General features: G+C 39.6%; 2 protein-coding genes across 2 annotated transcripts; one reads left to right on the top strand and one right to left on the bottom strand.

Moving 5' to 3' along the window:
- The first annotated feature begins 741 nt into the window (after positions 1-741).
- On the top strand, positions 742-3,615 carry LOC149851217 (plant intracellular Ras-group-related LRR protein 6-like). Its single transcript, XM_090014304.1, has 4 exons — positions 742-778; positions 1,211-1,380; positions 1,473-1,642; positions 2,827-3,615. The coding sequence occupies exons 2-4, from the start codon at positions 1,222-1,224 to the stop codon at positions 3,530-3,532; spliced, it is 1,035 nt and encodes a 344-aa protein (XP_089870430.1). The 5' UTR covers positions 742-778; positions 1,211-1,221; the 3' UTR covers positions 3,533-3,615.
- Positions 3,616-11,820: 8,205 nt separating this feature from the next.
- On the bottom strand, positions 11,821-13,260 carry LOC149851216 (uncharacterized). Its single transcript, XM_090014293.1, has 2 exons — positions 12,907-13,260; positions 11,821-12,084 (listed from the first exon to the last, which is right to left on the bottom strand). Exons 1-2 carry the CDS (start codon positions 13,126-13,128, stop codon positions 11,998-12,000), a joined length of 309 nt encoding a protein of 102 aa, XP_089870419.1. The 5' UTR covers positions 13,129-13,260; the 3' UTR covers positions 11,821-11,997.
- Positions 13,261-13,723: the final 463 nt, after the last annotated feature.

Raw genomic sequence — 13,723 nt, 5'->3', positions numbered from 1 at the left:
AAGGATATGTCGCTAGTTAGAACCGTCCACTCTCTCTCTCTCAAAAACCAAACCAAGTTCCGGTCAAGCCTAGTTGACCCACCTACCCACTCAGCCTCTAGCGAGTAGGGATGGCAGTAGACCGGGGCGGGGGCATGGGACAAGGTCTCCACCCTCACCTCATCTCAAAATCCAAACCTGAATTCTTGCACGCCTCCATCCCCGTCCAAACGAGAGCGAGGCAGGGCGGGGTAAGGCAAGGCCGGGATCAGGGTGAGAGAAAGTATAAGTCCATCCCTGCCTCCCTCTTCGCACGGGGATGAATTTTAACCTACCTAACCTTGATCCTCAGTTTGGGGCGAGGCGTAGTGTTGCGGGGCCCCGTTTTCATCCGGTCCACTGCCATCCCTACTAGCGAGCCCACTAGTTCAGGGACTGCAGAGTAATTTGCGGCAATAAGCGAGCCCCAATCTGTCGTTTCCCAGCAAGTAGAAAAAAGAGGCGGTATTTCCGTCGGCATTCCCGGTATTCGTAAATCTCAACCGTCCGTTTTATCGAATCCCAATCGTTGACTTCTTCAAAGGCGTCAGCCACGTGGTAACGTACGCCTCCCCCCCTACGGCTCGTACTGCGGGGAAGGTAGTGGTGTGACATCACGTCTACGTGTCAACATGCTTGCCACGTGGAACAATCGTACATCTCCGTACGTTTCTTTGGGAAGGCAATAAATTGGTGATTTTGGGGCTCGAGACAAACACGAAAGTGAGGAACCGAGTCTGCAGAAGATCTCGCATTGAAGGTAAGTCTCTCTCTCTCTGTCTCTCTCTCTCTCTAAAGAGAAGATACTTCCGTTTTCTCGTTTTGAGACAACTTTTTAGGTAGTCTTTTAATTTTAGGAAGTTGGTTTTTGCTCATATTTCATGGTTTTGTGAGTTTGTGTATGTTTGGTTTTTTGGCAAAACTAATGTGTTTCCATCAAAAGGAAAACTTGGTTTCTTGAGCTTCTGGTCAAGGTATTCTTTTCTTTCTGGTTTCTTGGGGATCTCTTTATTTTCATGTTATGTGAACCGGGTTTAATTTGTTCATGATCGTGTTTTCTCAACTTGATTTTTCTTTTTTTAGAGAAATATTTTTTTGATTTCTGATTATTTTATTTTTTTGGTAATTTGTTGCATGGTGGTTTTGTACATGTGATTTTTGTTTGTTTGAGAGTTTGGTGTGTAAATTTCAGGAAAGAGAGAGATGAGGGTGGAAATGAAGAAAGCAGGAAGGAAGAGTCAGCAAATACCAGAGGATCAGTTGGAGACCGTGGATCTTAGCGGATTAACACTTGATTCCATACCAAACTCCCTCAACTTGGTTATGATCAGCAAACTGGATCTTTCTAACAACAATTTGGAGGTACAGAAAAAAAATGAATCTCTCTCTCTCTTTCTCTCTCTCTCTCCACATAAGTTGAAAATATAATTTATTTTGGTATAATTTTGTAACAGAGTATTCCAGAATCTCTCACAGCAAGGTTGCTCAATTTAGTGGTCTTCGATGTGCACTCAAACCAACTGAATACTCTACCAAATTCCATGGGGTGTTTATCCAAGCTGAAAATATTAAATGTTTCTGGGAATCTTCTGGAATCATTACCAAAAACCATAGAGAACTGCAGGTATTCTTTTCTCCACCTCTGTTCTTCTTCTTCTGCTACCAATATATACTTTTTTTACAGTTGAGAATAAATCTCCAATAGATTTATGCTTCACCCTATCTCTCAAGGTCGGTTGGAGAGATTGATGGTCTAGAATGATCTGAGAAATGCAACCATGAAATTAATAATGGAGACACCGTTCCGCTCGTTAGGGCTGCCTTGATAGGTGTATTACCAAGTTGACGGGATGTCATTAGTTTGAAACTGATGAGTACACATCCTTTTGTGTGTGTCTGCTCCTTGGTGGGCAAGCTGGACTTGGTGTTTTTACATCAATGAATTTGGAGTAAAGTTGCTTCTTCCTTTTTTTTTCTATTTATTACTCGAAAAAATGGGATCAAGACCTGATCATTCTGGCTCAGCCTACCATACCTAGGTCATCATCTCAAAGGCATAAAACTCCCAAGGGACCCTTGCCCAAAGGCATAGTGACAAACGTTTTTTTCGGCAAAATCTAGTTTTTCAAAAACTCGTGAGAAATTGAAAATTTTTCATAAATCGTGTTTTTTTCGGCAAAATCTCGACAATAAAAAAATAAATTAAAAATTATAAAAAATAATCTTTATAACAAAATATTAATAAAAATACACTGTTTTTTCATGATAAATCTCACATGTTTTTCATAAATCTCATTATACTTTGAAAATCTCGTGAGAAATTGTGGTTTTAAACTTTCAGGCAATTTCTCATGATATTATCGCAAGATTTTTCATAAATCTCGCCATATTTGTCACTATGACCCGAGGGTCTATGCTGACTGTTTTTCCTTGGATATCCCAAAAGCAAAGGAATAAAAAAACCGTTGCTCCAAACTATTGTTGTCCACTAAGAGCAGATGATTTCGTATGCTCAGGGGCCTCGGTTGAAGGTTTCACTATACCCACAAAGCATGGAAAATTGCCCACTATTCTTATTACAAGAAATCAACGGTCGAGATCAGACAAGGATTGCCTTTGGACTATCATCAGGCATATTAATGATGAGACCCCTCGTCTCCATTAATGGAGATCTTTGTGCTCAATCTATCTTTGTCTTTTTCTTTGTGGCTACCTTATAGGTCTTTAGTAGATCATATTTTTAGGCTCTACCTTTCCTTAACCTCAACTATACTTTGTATCTTTTTTTTTTTTGTGAGGTTTTATCAGGGCACTAGAAGAAATCAATGCCAACTTCAACAAGCTCACCAAGCTACCAGACACCATAGGATTTGAGCTGGTGAACCTAAAGAAGCTCTCTGTGAACTCAAACAGGCTTGTGGCCCTTCCCTACTCCACCTCGCACCTCACCGAGCTTCGCGTGCTCGACGCGCGTCTCAACTGTCTTAGATCCTTACCAGAGGACCTTGAAAACCTCGCAAATCTTCAGATTCTGAATGTGAGCCAGAACTTCCAGCACTTGGTTACACTTCCATACTCAATTGGGCTATTGGTCTCTTTGCAAGAGTTGGATGTTAGCTATAACAAGATCAAGGTCCTGCCCGACTCAATTGGATGTTTGAAGAATCTGAAGAAGCTATTTGTTGAGGGGAACCCTTTAGTTAGTCCTCCCATGGAAGTGGTAGAACAGAGCCTAGAGGCAGTAAAGGAGTACCTCTGTGGGAGGATGAATGGTAGCATTGTGACAGGGTCTAAGAAGACGTCATGGTTTGGGAAAATTGTCAAGTGTAGCACCTTCAGTGGGACCATGATCAGCAAGATGGATTCAGGGGAGCATGGATTCTCACTCTTGGATTACAAATCAATTGATGGGCTGGCGACGCCGAGGCACATAAGCATGTTTTCACCTCGCCGGATTTTTTCGCCAAGGCGCTCATTTTCAATCTTCTCCCCCAAGAATTCTTCAACACGATAGTCACATAGTCTAAAACCAAGTGTTTGGCCTTTTTTTTCGTAGTTTGTGTGTGGTGGTTGTCTCTGTAAATTCTTATACTAAAAGATTTATTTTGTAGTGCAGTTGTGCATTTTTCTGTGGATATATAAGCCTGTAACTATCAATTCAGTGCCTATAAAAAAAATTATCAGTTTACTGTAAGCTATTATTATATTAACTTCTATTTAGCAAAGAGGGAGAGAGAGAGTTGGTGGTAGGGATGCACACAAGCTTGGTTCGAGCTTAGCTTGAGCTGACTCGGCTGGGCTCACGAAGGAAAACAGGTTGTTCAAGCTCGGCTTGAGCTCAAGCAGAGATTGAACAACCAGGTTTGGGATCAGCTCGAGTCAAGCACGGCTCAGCTCGGCTGCAGTTGAAAACCTTTAATTTAGAAATGTTTTTTAATTTTTTGAAACTTGTGTAAAATGCTATTTTGAAAGAGACGCAAACAGTGAGATTTGAACTCACATCTCTTCAAAAGACAAATGAGTTGCCGTTAAGACACATATGTGTTAAGAATGTGAACAAAATATATAGATATATAAATATATAAATCTAATTTTTTTATATAACTATATGAACCGAGCCTAATCGAGCTTATTCTAGCTGGGCTGCCAGTTCAAGCTTCGCTCATTTGTGTTCCGAGCTTGAAACCTTGTTCAAGCTTGGCTTATTTATTTTTTAAATGAGTCGAGCCTGAGCCGAGCCCAAGCTAGCTTGGCTGGTTGTGCATCTCTAGTTGGTGGGCGTGGGGGGACATTAGTACCGTTTCAAATTATGTTCAATGTAAGCAATAATTTGTCTTGCCGGTTTGTCTCTTCACGTTTAACAGGTTTAATTTTCAGGTAACTGCAATGCATATATCTCAATTTTGGAAGACTTAAGTACTACATAAAGAACAACTTAAATGACATAAACTGGGGGGTTCGACTCCCACCAGGTATACGAGTGCCTTTAACTGGTGGTCTCTGTAGGAGCTTGGGTGTCCGTGACCCCATCCATACCTCACAGGGAAGTGACCCTAGTCAATGACCCAGTTTTCTGAGAGGATTCTGTCATCAAAAAACACTTGGAGATGTCAAATCACCTTTAAAAAAACACTAGTGACTGAAGAATCCCTGTCTCATTTATCTAGAGGCACATGGGGACAGACTAGTAGGTGTGCAGATTCCCTCTTGGTTAAACTAGAACTCCGATGTCCAGATACAGACGGGAATAGAAGAGAATCGAGGCCAAGTCGCTCTCCTGCTCTCGAACTACCCCATGAGAAATTTTAGCATATGGGATAGGGGAGAGGGTGGTGTATGTTCACCCCCGATGATTCACTGAATCCGACGTCTGTGTTCGGAGGATCGAATGAGCGCCACGTATTCATGCACATGGGGCTCGTATTCCCGTGTATGTTGACATAACTTTGCAGCGGACTCTGGTGCTCTTGCAAAGACTTAATCACCCTTACTTGCTTTTCTTGCCCTGAAATGACGGTTCGAGGAAATGACAAAAATATCCTCCATTCAAAAGTTGTGAAACAACGGGTCGAGAAAAGGACAAAAAAGTTCTCCATCCAGAAAGTTTGATGTTAACCATTTAAAGTGGAGACGTTCCCTATTCATTAAACTCCTGCGCCATCTGCTGTAACAGTTGCTCCCATTATCAACCCAAACTTTGCCTTCGTCTCCAGTCGAGCTTTCTGCCTTGTTTTTTATCCTGTTGTACAACACATTGTCGTCTGCTCGTGCCTGCCTTGTGTTACAAAACATTTCAGTGTCTTCTCTTCATTGTTGCTGTCGTTAGGCATCATGGAAGAAAGCAATGATGCACAAACATTCCTTCCAGTGCCATTAAGGAAGCGTGAGTAGCTTTCCATCTCATCATGCTATCGATAAAGAAGGCATATCGTCTTGTGTGCCATTAAAGCATTGTTTGGTTATTACAGGTAGATCTTGTTCTTATGATGGTTGGAAACTTATCGATATTTGTAAGACGCTGGGACCTATTGACAAGAATGCTTGTTTGCAGATACTAGGAAGGGCCTCTACCCCATCAGGTATCCTACATTCACTCATCATATGCATTGTATCTCAAACCGCTGTATTAGTAACAGACTCCCGTTTTGTTAGTTAATATCGATTTATTTGCTATTATGCTGAAGTTCTTCCTTATCGATTTGTAATTTATTGTGCGATATATTTATCGACCTTTTAGATAGTATGGTTTTGTATCGTCGAGTTGTAAGTTATTATGCTGAACTGCCGTATCGATTTTCAATATCTTACAAATCGCTATACATATCGTTTTGTAAGATATTATATGTTTTGTAATATGTATGTGTAAGATATTTGTACACAGACTTTGAAAACGTGTGGATGCAGAAACACATCGTTACACGCATGGCGGGGCGATTTTCGCATGCATATCGCTGCTCTCTCAGCGACTTCTATTGAACTCGCTTTAGAGCCTCGTGGATATTATGAGAGCGTTATCGTCAACACACATGTACGACATGTGTATTTTATTGGCATGGTAAGCGACAAGTCGATGCTCAGTATAAGCAAACATGAAACCACACTTGCTTTGATACTTTCATTCATTAAATCGTTGCTTTGACTTGCTTAACCCTAGTGGCATCCGTTGTTCTATGCATCCTAATTAAATCGTAGTAAACCTATGCCGCTTGGTAACGCAAATTGATATATTGCTTATAAAACATTCCACTGTCTTCTCTTCATTGTTGTTGTCGTTAGGCATCATGGAAGAAAGCAATGATGCACAAACATTCCTTCCAGTGTCATTAAGGAAGCGTGAGTAGCTTTCCATCTCATCATGCTATCGATGAAGAAGGCATATCGTCTTGTGTGCCATTAAGGCATTGTTTGGTTATTGCAGGTAGATCTTGTTCTTACGAAGGTTGGAAACTTATCAATATTTGTAAGACGCTGGGACCTATTGACAAGAATGCTTGTTTGCAGATGCTAGGAAGGGCCTCTACCCCATCAGGTATCCTACATTCACTCATCATATGCATTGTATCTCAAACCGTTGTATTAGTAACAGACTCCTGTTTTGTTAGTTAATATTGATTTGTTTGCTATTATGCTGCAAACACAAATTAATATATTGCTTAAAATATTGTTGAGCTTAACATCAGGTTGTAATAAAGACGATGTAGCTCAATCAATCGAAAGATCTGGAGAATTGAATATCTATACTTATGACGCAACTGAAGATTTGAACATCTGCACTAACGATGCACATGAAAAGAAGGGTGCAGGCATTAGACCCACTCTTGACTTGAATGTTCCAGTGGAATTAATGCAATTCAATGATGAGGTAGACTACTATGAGAGTGCACATAATAAAAGTGTAGGCACCGGGAATGTACACGTAAGTACACTTGACTTGAATATTTCAGTGGAATTAATGCAATTCAATGATGAGGTAGACTACCATGACAGTGCACATAATAAAAGTGTAGGCACCGGGAATGTACATGTAAGTACACTTGACTTGAATGATCCAGGAGAAGAAATGCAATTCAATAATGAGGTAGACTACCATGACAGTGCACATAATAAAAGTGTAGACACCGGGAATGTACACGTAAGTACACTTCACTTGAATGATCCAGGAGAAAAAATGCAATTCAATAATGAGGTAGATTTTGATGTTAGTACACTTAATAAAACCGTAGGAACTGAGAATGTACATGGAATTACACTTGACTATGTTCCTGTAGAAGAAATGCAGTTTAATAACGAGGAAGATGCATATAAATTTTACAATGATTATGCCTTAAAAGTTGGCTTCAGTGTGAGAAGGTTTTCTTGGTCCAAAAATGCACAGGGTATCTTGGTTAGAAAGACATATGTCTGTTCCAAGCAAGGTTGGAAGAAATCAATGGGAAATCCAACAAGGAGCATGTCAGAATCAAGATGTGGATGTCAGGCGAGATTGGTTTTGAGAAGACATCCGAATGGGAAATTTGTCGTGCGTACTTTAATCAGTGATCATAATCATGATTTATCTGCATTATTTATGACTCCTATGCTAAGGTCACATCGTAAAGTAACTGTAGCGCATGCTGCAATGGCTGAAATAGCCGATAGCGCCGGCATTGCACCAAGAAAGACATACAATTTATTTACCCGCATAGATGGTGGTCGCGAAAATATGCCATTCACACCTTTGGATCTAAGAAACCACTTGAGAAGGAAGAGGACAGATAACATGAAGAACGGAGAAATATGTTGTTTGGTTCGTTACTTACAGAATAAATCAAGCAATGAACATGGTTTCTTTAGTGCAATGCAAGTGGACGAAGATGGATATGCTGTGAATATGTTTTGGGCAGATTCAAAGTCTAGAGTAGATTATGAATGCTTCAATGATGTGCTTGTGTTTGATACTACAATAAAGATTAATACTGAACAGTGGCCATTTGCGCAGTTTGTGGGGGTGAACCATCACGCACAGACTTGTATATTAGGCGGTGCTTTTGTGTATGACCAGACCAAGGAAAGCTTTGAGTGGTTGTTCAGAGTATTTACACAGGCAATGAACGGGAAGCATCCTGAAACTGTACTTACAGATGGTGATCACGCAATTATGGCTGCAGTGCTTCATGTGTGGCCAGATACACATCATCGTCTATGTTTGTGGCATATCTTTCAAAATGCAGCAAAGAACATAGGACACATATTTAATCAGAATACAGAGTTTGACAAAAAGTTTACAAGGTGTGTACTTCATAGCGTAGACGAGGTCACCTTTAAGTCAGATTGGGACAAAATGATTAAGACATACGACCTTACTGACTGTCTGTGGTTACAAAATTTATATGCAGAAAAAGAGAAGTGGGCATTGGCATATGGAAGACAATACTTTTGTGCAGGTATGATAAGCACACAAAGAGGCGAATCTATGCATGCCACCCTGAAGAAAACCCTGTATTCATGTTTAACAATGTTTCGTTTCATGGAACAATATGAATTATTTATAGACGGTCTAAGACAGAATGAGCTTGAACAAGACGTGAGATGCTTCAATACACGACTTCTAACTTTTGGCATGAACATATTGATGCGACTTGCAACTCTGTATACACTAGCTGTATTTGAATGGATCAAGAAAGAGGTGTTGCATGTCATGAATTGCAAAATAGAAGAACTCGCGCAAACCAAGAACATGCACAAATACCATATTTTTTTCAGGGCGAAAAGCATCAGGAAAGGCAAGAAGCACATGTCACGTACAATGTTGACAACGGAAGGGTAGAATGTTCGTGCAAAATGTATGAATTCAAAGGTATTCTATGCTGTCATGCATTAAAGGCACTCAATCAAGAGAAGATACAAGAAATACCTGAGTCTTACGTAATGCGAAGATGGACGAGACGCGCGAAGATTGAAATGCTCGTTATGGACAATGCGAGTAAATCTGGTGTTGACGAGAAGTGCCACATAGCCTCCCGTTACCAACAACTGTGTAGGTCATTCATGCATGTTGCTGATTTGGCATCGAGAAGTGAAGAAGGTTATGCATGTGTGAGAAAAGCTGCAACGGAGTTACTTGAAAATATGGAGTTAATTCACATTAAGTCCGTTGCAGCGAATGAATACTAGTCGAAGATAATGGGATCGAACAACATAGGTCAAAATCATGTTTCGCTTGACACTCCCGAGAAGTTGCCCCGAAGCATAAACATTATCTTCAACAAGTCAGTAGTGAACGTTGTTGATTATGATGGACATATTCATGAAGCGAAGGGTATCAAAAGAAAACCTGCCTCTGATCGCAGTCGTCGGAGGGCAAAGGGTGCAATAGAATTGGTTGGCAAGAAAAGGACTAAGAAACAACCAACCTGTAATAAAAAACAACAAAGCCCTTCGAATGAACAGGTATGTAAGACATTATATTGCTTCCCATTATGTGAAGCTTGTCAATATCTAACTCGTGTAATGTCCAACATGCAGTAATACCCTACAGAAGTACCAACAAACGTTGAAACCTTTATTCCTCCTGACCAGATTTCCGGCAACGATCGCTTGAGTTTTACAAGTCTTTTGGTATGTAATCAATGTTGTGAGGAGGTATGCTTTTGTTGTGAAACTTAATACAGTGTCTTATATTTTCTCTTTCATGACAGGCTCTGATGCATTCGACAGATAGGTATGGGACGCAGGAATCCCGTGTGGGCTATTAATGTAGTTGTCATGCGTCTTTGCATGACCCGAAGTCAACAATGTCGGATTTGTTAAGACTTTATAGTGATTTGTCATTGACGACTTGTGGTCCGTTGTTGGGTTTGCTTAAATTGAGAGATAGCAATTTGTGGCTTCCGCTGGAAGTCGATTCCTGACATCACTGAACGACGATTTGTGGTTATCGTTGAATAGCGATTTGTGGCATCGCAACATAGTAATTTGAGGGTATTGTTCAAATGTCAAGCTAAGCGGGCTGAGAAAGATTGTTCAAGTAAGTTTTTTTGTGGCATTGATAAAGGTTGCGATTCATTTTATGATCTGAGTAAGCTATCACCATGCAGTTGATAGCCTACTTAGATCATAAAATGAAGCGCACCCTTGCTCAATGCCCCAAAAAAGCTTACTTGAACAACTTTTCTCATCCCGCTTAGATCGACAGTCGAACAATACCCTCAAATCACTATGCTGCGATGCCACAAATCGCTATTCAACAATAACCACAAATCGCCATACAATGATGTCATCAATCGACTTCCTGCAGAAGCAAAAAATTGTATCCATATATTATAAATTGCAACCTTGCTCATTATTATTATCTTGTGAAAAGTTGTATCCATATATTATAAATAAAAGGCTACTCAATGTGTCTTTTCTCTTCCTCACTTCATTTCTTAAGAGGTAAGTAAACCTCTTCATCTGGTACAGGGGAACTTTGTTCGCTTTAACAGTGGAAGTGCAAGTGTGAGTGGTACTCCACAATTTCTCACAATCGCTATGTAGTTCAACCCGTGGGATCTTTTCGATCTGTGGGGTTTTTATCAACAAACGTTCATTATCGCGTTATACTAGTATCGTTTAACACCGCAAATCGGTGTTGACTAACACCCTTTACAAAGGCCGAGTATTGCTGCACAAATCGCTTTCCCGCGATAACCACAACTCGCTATGCAACAAATATGAAGTCAAATTACGCAGTTCCAACGGATAACCATAAATGTTTAATTTGTCGTACAATATTCATTGATCATGTTGGTTGAGCAGTACATCTTTTAGGTAATAAATAGTCGCACAAGTACTGGAAGCTGTGTTTGTCTTCTACTTCGTGAACCAGCAACAATCAAACCGATGGTTCCTTCATAAACCTGGCGATCCGCCCTCGAACATAGAAAATTGTGGTCGGTGACGCAGACGAAGACAGCTACACGACCAACAATGGCGAATCATGGGTATATTGTCTACACATCGTCTACATGTTCAGCAAAATCTGTCTCTTTCATGCCGTTTATTGCGATTTGTTTTTGTGTACTATATGATATAATTTCAATATCGTTCGTTGCAATGTCCGCATTCATTTCAGTCGAACATCCACCGACGAAGTTGAGCGAAAACTTAGTCAATCACTCCTGGAGGACATCAACCGAATGCGCAGTGAATTCGCACAATACAACATGATCAGTAATTTTGTTAGTATGAAACTAGTAGCAGTTTTCTATATACGTAAGCCATGTGTACGTGCGTTAACAACAACATATTTGCTGCAAACAGACTATATCTGATTTCGTCAGTTATATTAAAAGCAACGCACCAAGTCAGACTGTAAGCGTCGTCAGCCCGTATTTCATGGTATATCGGTTGTATGTTATGTTGCTTTTCATTATTGATTTAGTCAAATTGATTCGTATGTTAACACACTACAACAGAGCAGTAGATTAGCGACGACCACCTTCCGTCGCTAATCCGTCGCTAACCATGTTAGCGACGGATTAGCGACAACGCGGCGACAGTATGCTTACGTCGCGAATATTTCGACGCTAACTGGCGACAGAATAATTCCGTCGCCAAGTCCGTCGCTAATTGCGACGGAATAACGAGCGCTATATTCCGTCGCCAATCCGCCGGTACTAAACGGCGACCACGGCGTGGCGACGGATTTAATTCCATCGCTAAGCCGTCGCTAGATTAATATGAATAGCGACAGAATCATCCGTCGCTAATCCGTCGCAAAAACGAAAAAAAATCAAAAAAAATTTATTTAAAAATTAATTACGGAGAACTGTACAATTTATATTTCCTGTACAATTTATATTTCCTGTAAATAAAAAACAAACCACACAAAAAAATTCATATAACAAGTATCTATAATAATTAATCGTTCCACCTTAAAACTAAGAAGTTTAATTATTTACAATTCAACAATTATAATTAGGAAAAATAAAAAAAATAGAACTTCTTCAACACAGTCCTCTAATCATCGCCAAGATTTTGTGCGTCTTCTTGTTCATTGTCTTTATCTGTCCCTTCAGCTCCACTACCCTGATTATCGCTAGCAGCCTACACAAGAAAAGAACAGTCAGTATTGATAAACAAAATATAATGAAATAAATTACACACTATATGTGATTCTATCATGTGCTCATGTATGATCTAAGGCAATAAAAAAACTCTATAAGTGATTCTATCATGCTCATATGTGTGCTAAGGCAGTCAAAAAATTGAATATGTGATTATAGCATGTTCATATGTGTTCTAAGGCATATAAAAAAACTCTATATGTGATTCTACCATGCTCAGATGTGCTTTAAGGCAAGCAAAAAACTATATATGTGATTCGATCATGCTCGTATGTGTGCTAAGGCAGTAAAAAAATTGAATATGTGAATATAGCATGCTCATATGTGCTCTAAGGCAGGCAAAGCCAAAAATTTTATATGTGATTCTATCATAAATGATATATAACATGTTCATATGTGTTCTAAGGCAGTTAAAAAACTCTATATGTTATTATAGCATGTTCATATGTGTGCTAAGGCAGTCAAAAAACAGAATATGTGATTATAATATGCTCATATGTGTTCTTAGGCAGTAAAAAAACTGAATATGTGATTATAGCATGCTTATGTGTTCTAATGCAATCAAAAAAACTTTATATGTGATTCTATCATGCTCATATGTGCTCTAAGACAGACAAAAAGTTAAATATATATATATGTGATTCTATCATGCTCATATGTGTGCTAAGGCAGTAAAAAAATTGAATATGTGATTATAGCATGTTCATATGTGTTCTAAGGCATCTAGAAAAACTCTATATGTGATTCTACCATGCTCAGATGTGCTTTAAGATAGTCAAAAAAACTATATATGTGATTATACCTGAGAGGGACCTGGAATCGAAGATCCCCTATCCTGAACAGCGGCCTTGATCTCATTTCGGAGAAAGGGGGCGACGGTGTATTGGAAGTAGTTATTCAGTGATTCATTAATGATCTCGCGTACATCATCACCGGAAAGAATAGTCGGCTGCTTGGAGCTTATGTCGGCGCAAGAAGTTGGTGAGCCGTAACTGGAAGAACCAATAACTGGTGAAGTGTTCATATTACTCCCAAACCCGAACACGCGACCTTTTTTGGGTTCACCTGCTGCAGTCACCCATGCTGTAGGATCAAATGATGGATGCTAAGTAGCGTCTTCACCATATCGCTCTACCATTTGTTGCTCATATGCCTCCTATAAAATAATGTTTAAAGTATTCATTAATAATTAATGATAACATTATGATGACTTGCATATATATTGCAATGATTATTAATAGAATTAATACATACCGTTGTCGTTCTCGCCTTCTCTGATACGAAGACTCCCGTGGTCTTCCGTTTATGTGTTTCTACAAACACATCCTTATATGGTACACTGCCTCCTTTTTCTGCTTCCTGCGAAGTTAAATGACAAAAGATTTAGTACATAAATTTGCAACTATACTTATAAAATTAATATTATATATTGATGAGTTACCATTTTCTTTAGGTGGCTCCCAAATGTCTTAGATCCACCTGTGTGTAGATGGGCTTCGGGCATCTTCGATCGATTTTGTGAAGCCTTCGCAGAGCGATTTTTAAATGCATCTCCCGCCCACATATCGCACATTTCATCCCAGTAATCTCTCCTGATAGTAATAGGACCATGGCCCTTC

This window comes from Nuphar pumila, chromosome 1, assembly GCF_984573655.1.
Source record: "Nuphar pumila chromosome 1, dmNupPumi1.hap1.1, whole genome shotgun sequence".
In the NCBI taxonomy this organism is placed as follows: Eukaryota; Viridiplantae; Streptophyta; class Magnoliopsida; order Nymphaeales; family Nymphaeaceae; genus Nuphar; species Nuphar pumila.
The sequence above is the reverse complement of the archived record's forward strand: the minus strand, read 5'-3'. Positions and strand labels throughout refer to the sequence as shown.

Bases quoted from the DNA above. Each gene is read 5' to 3' on its own strand.
- LOC149851217 (XM_090014304.1), top strand. From the start codon at position 1,222: ATGAGGGTGGAAATGAAGAAAGCAGGAAGGAAGAGTCAGCAAATACCA. The intron at 1,381-1,472 runs GTACAGAAAAAA...ATTTTGTAACAG, and splicing joins TTTCTAACAACAATTTGGAG to AGTATTCCAGAATCTCTCAC. The intron at 1,643-2,826 runs GTATTCTTTTCT...AGGTTTTATCAG, and splicing joins AAAACCATAGAGAACTGCAG to GGCACTAGAAGAAATCAATG.
- LOC149851216 (XM_090014293.1), bottom strand. From the start codon at position 13,128: ATGAACACTTCACCAGTTATTGGTTCTTCCAGTTACGGCTCACCAACT. The intron at 12,085-12,906 runs GTATAATCACAT...TTTCTTGTGTAG, and splicing joins CGATTCCAGGTCCCTCTCAG to GCTGCTAGCGATAATCAGGG.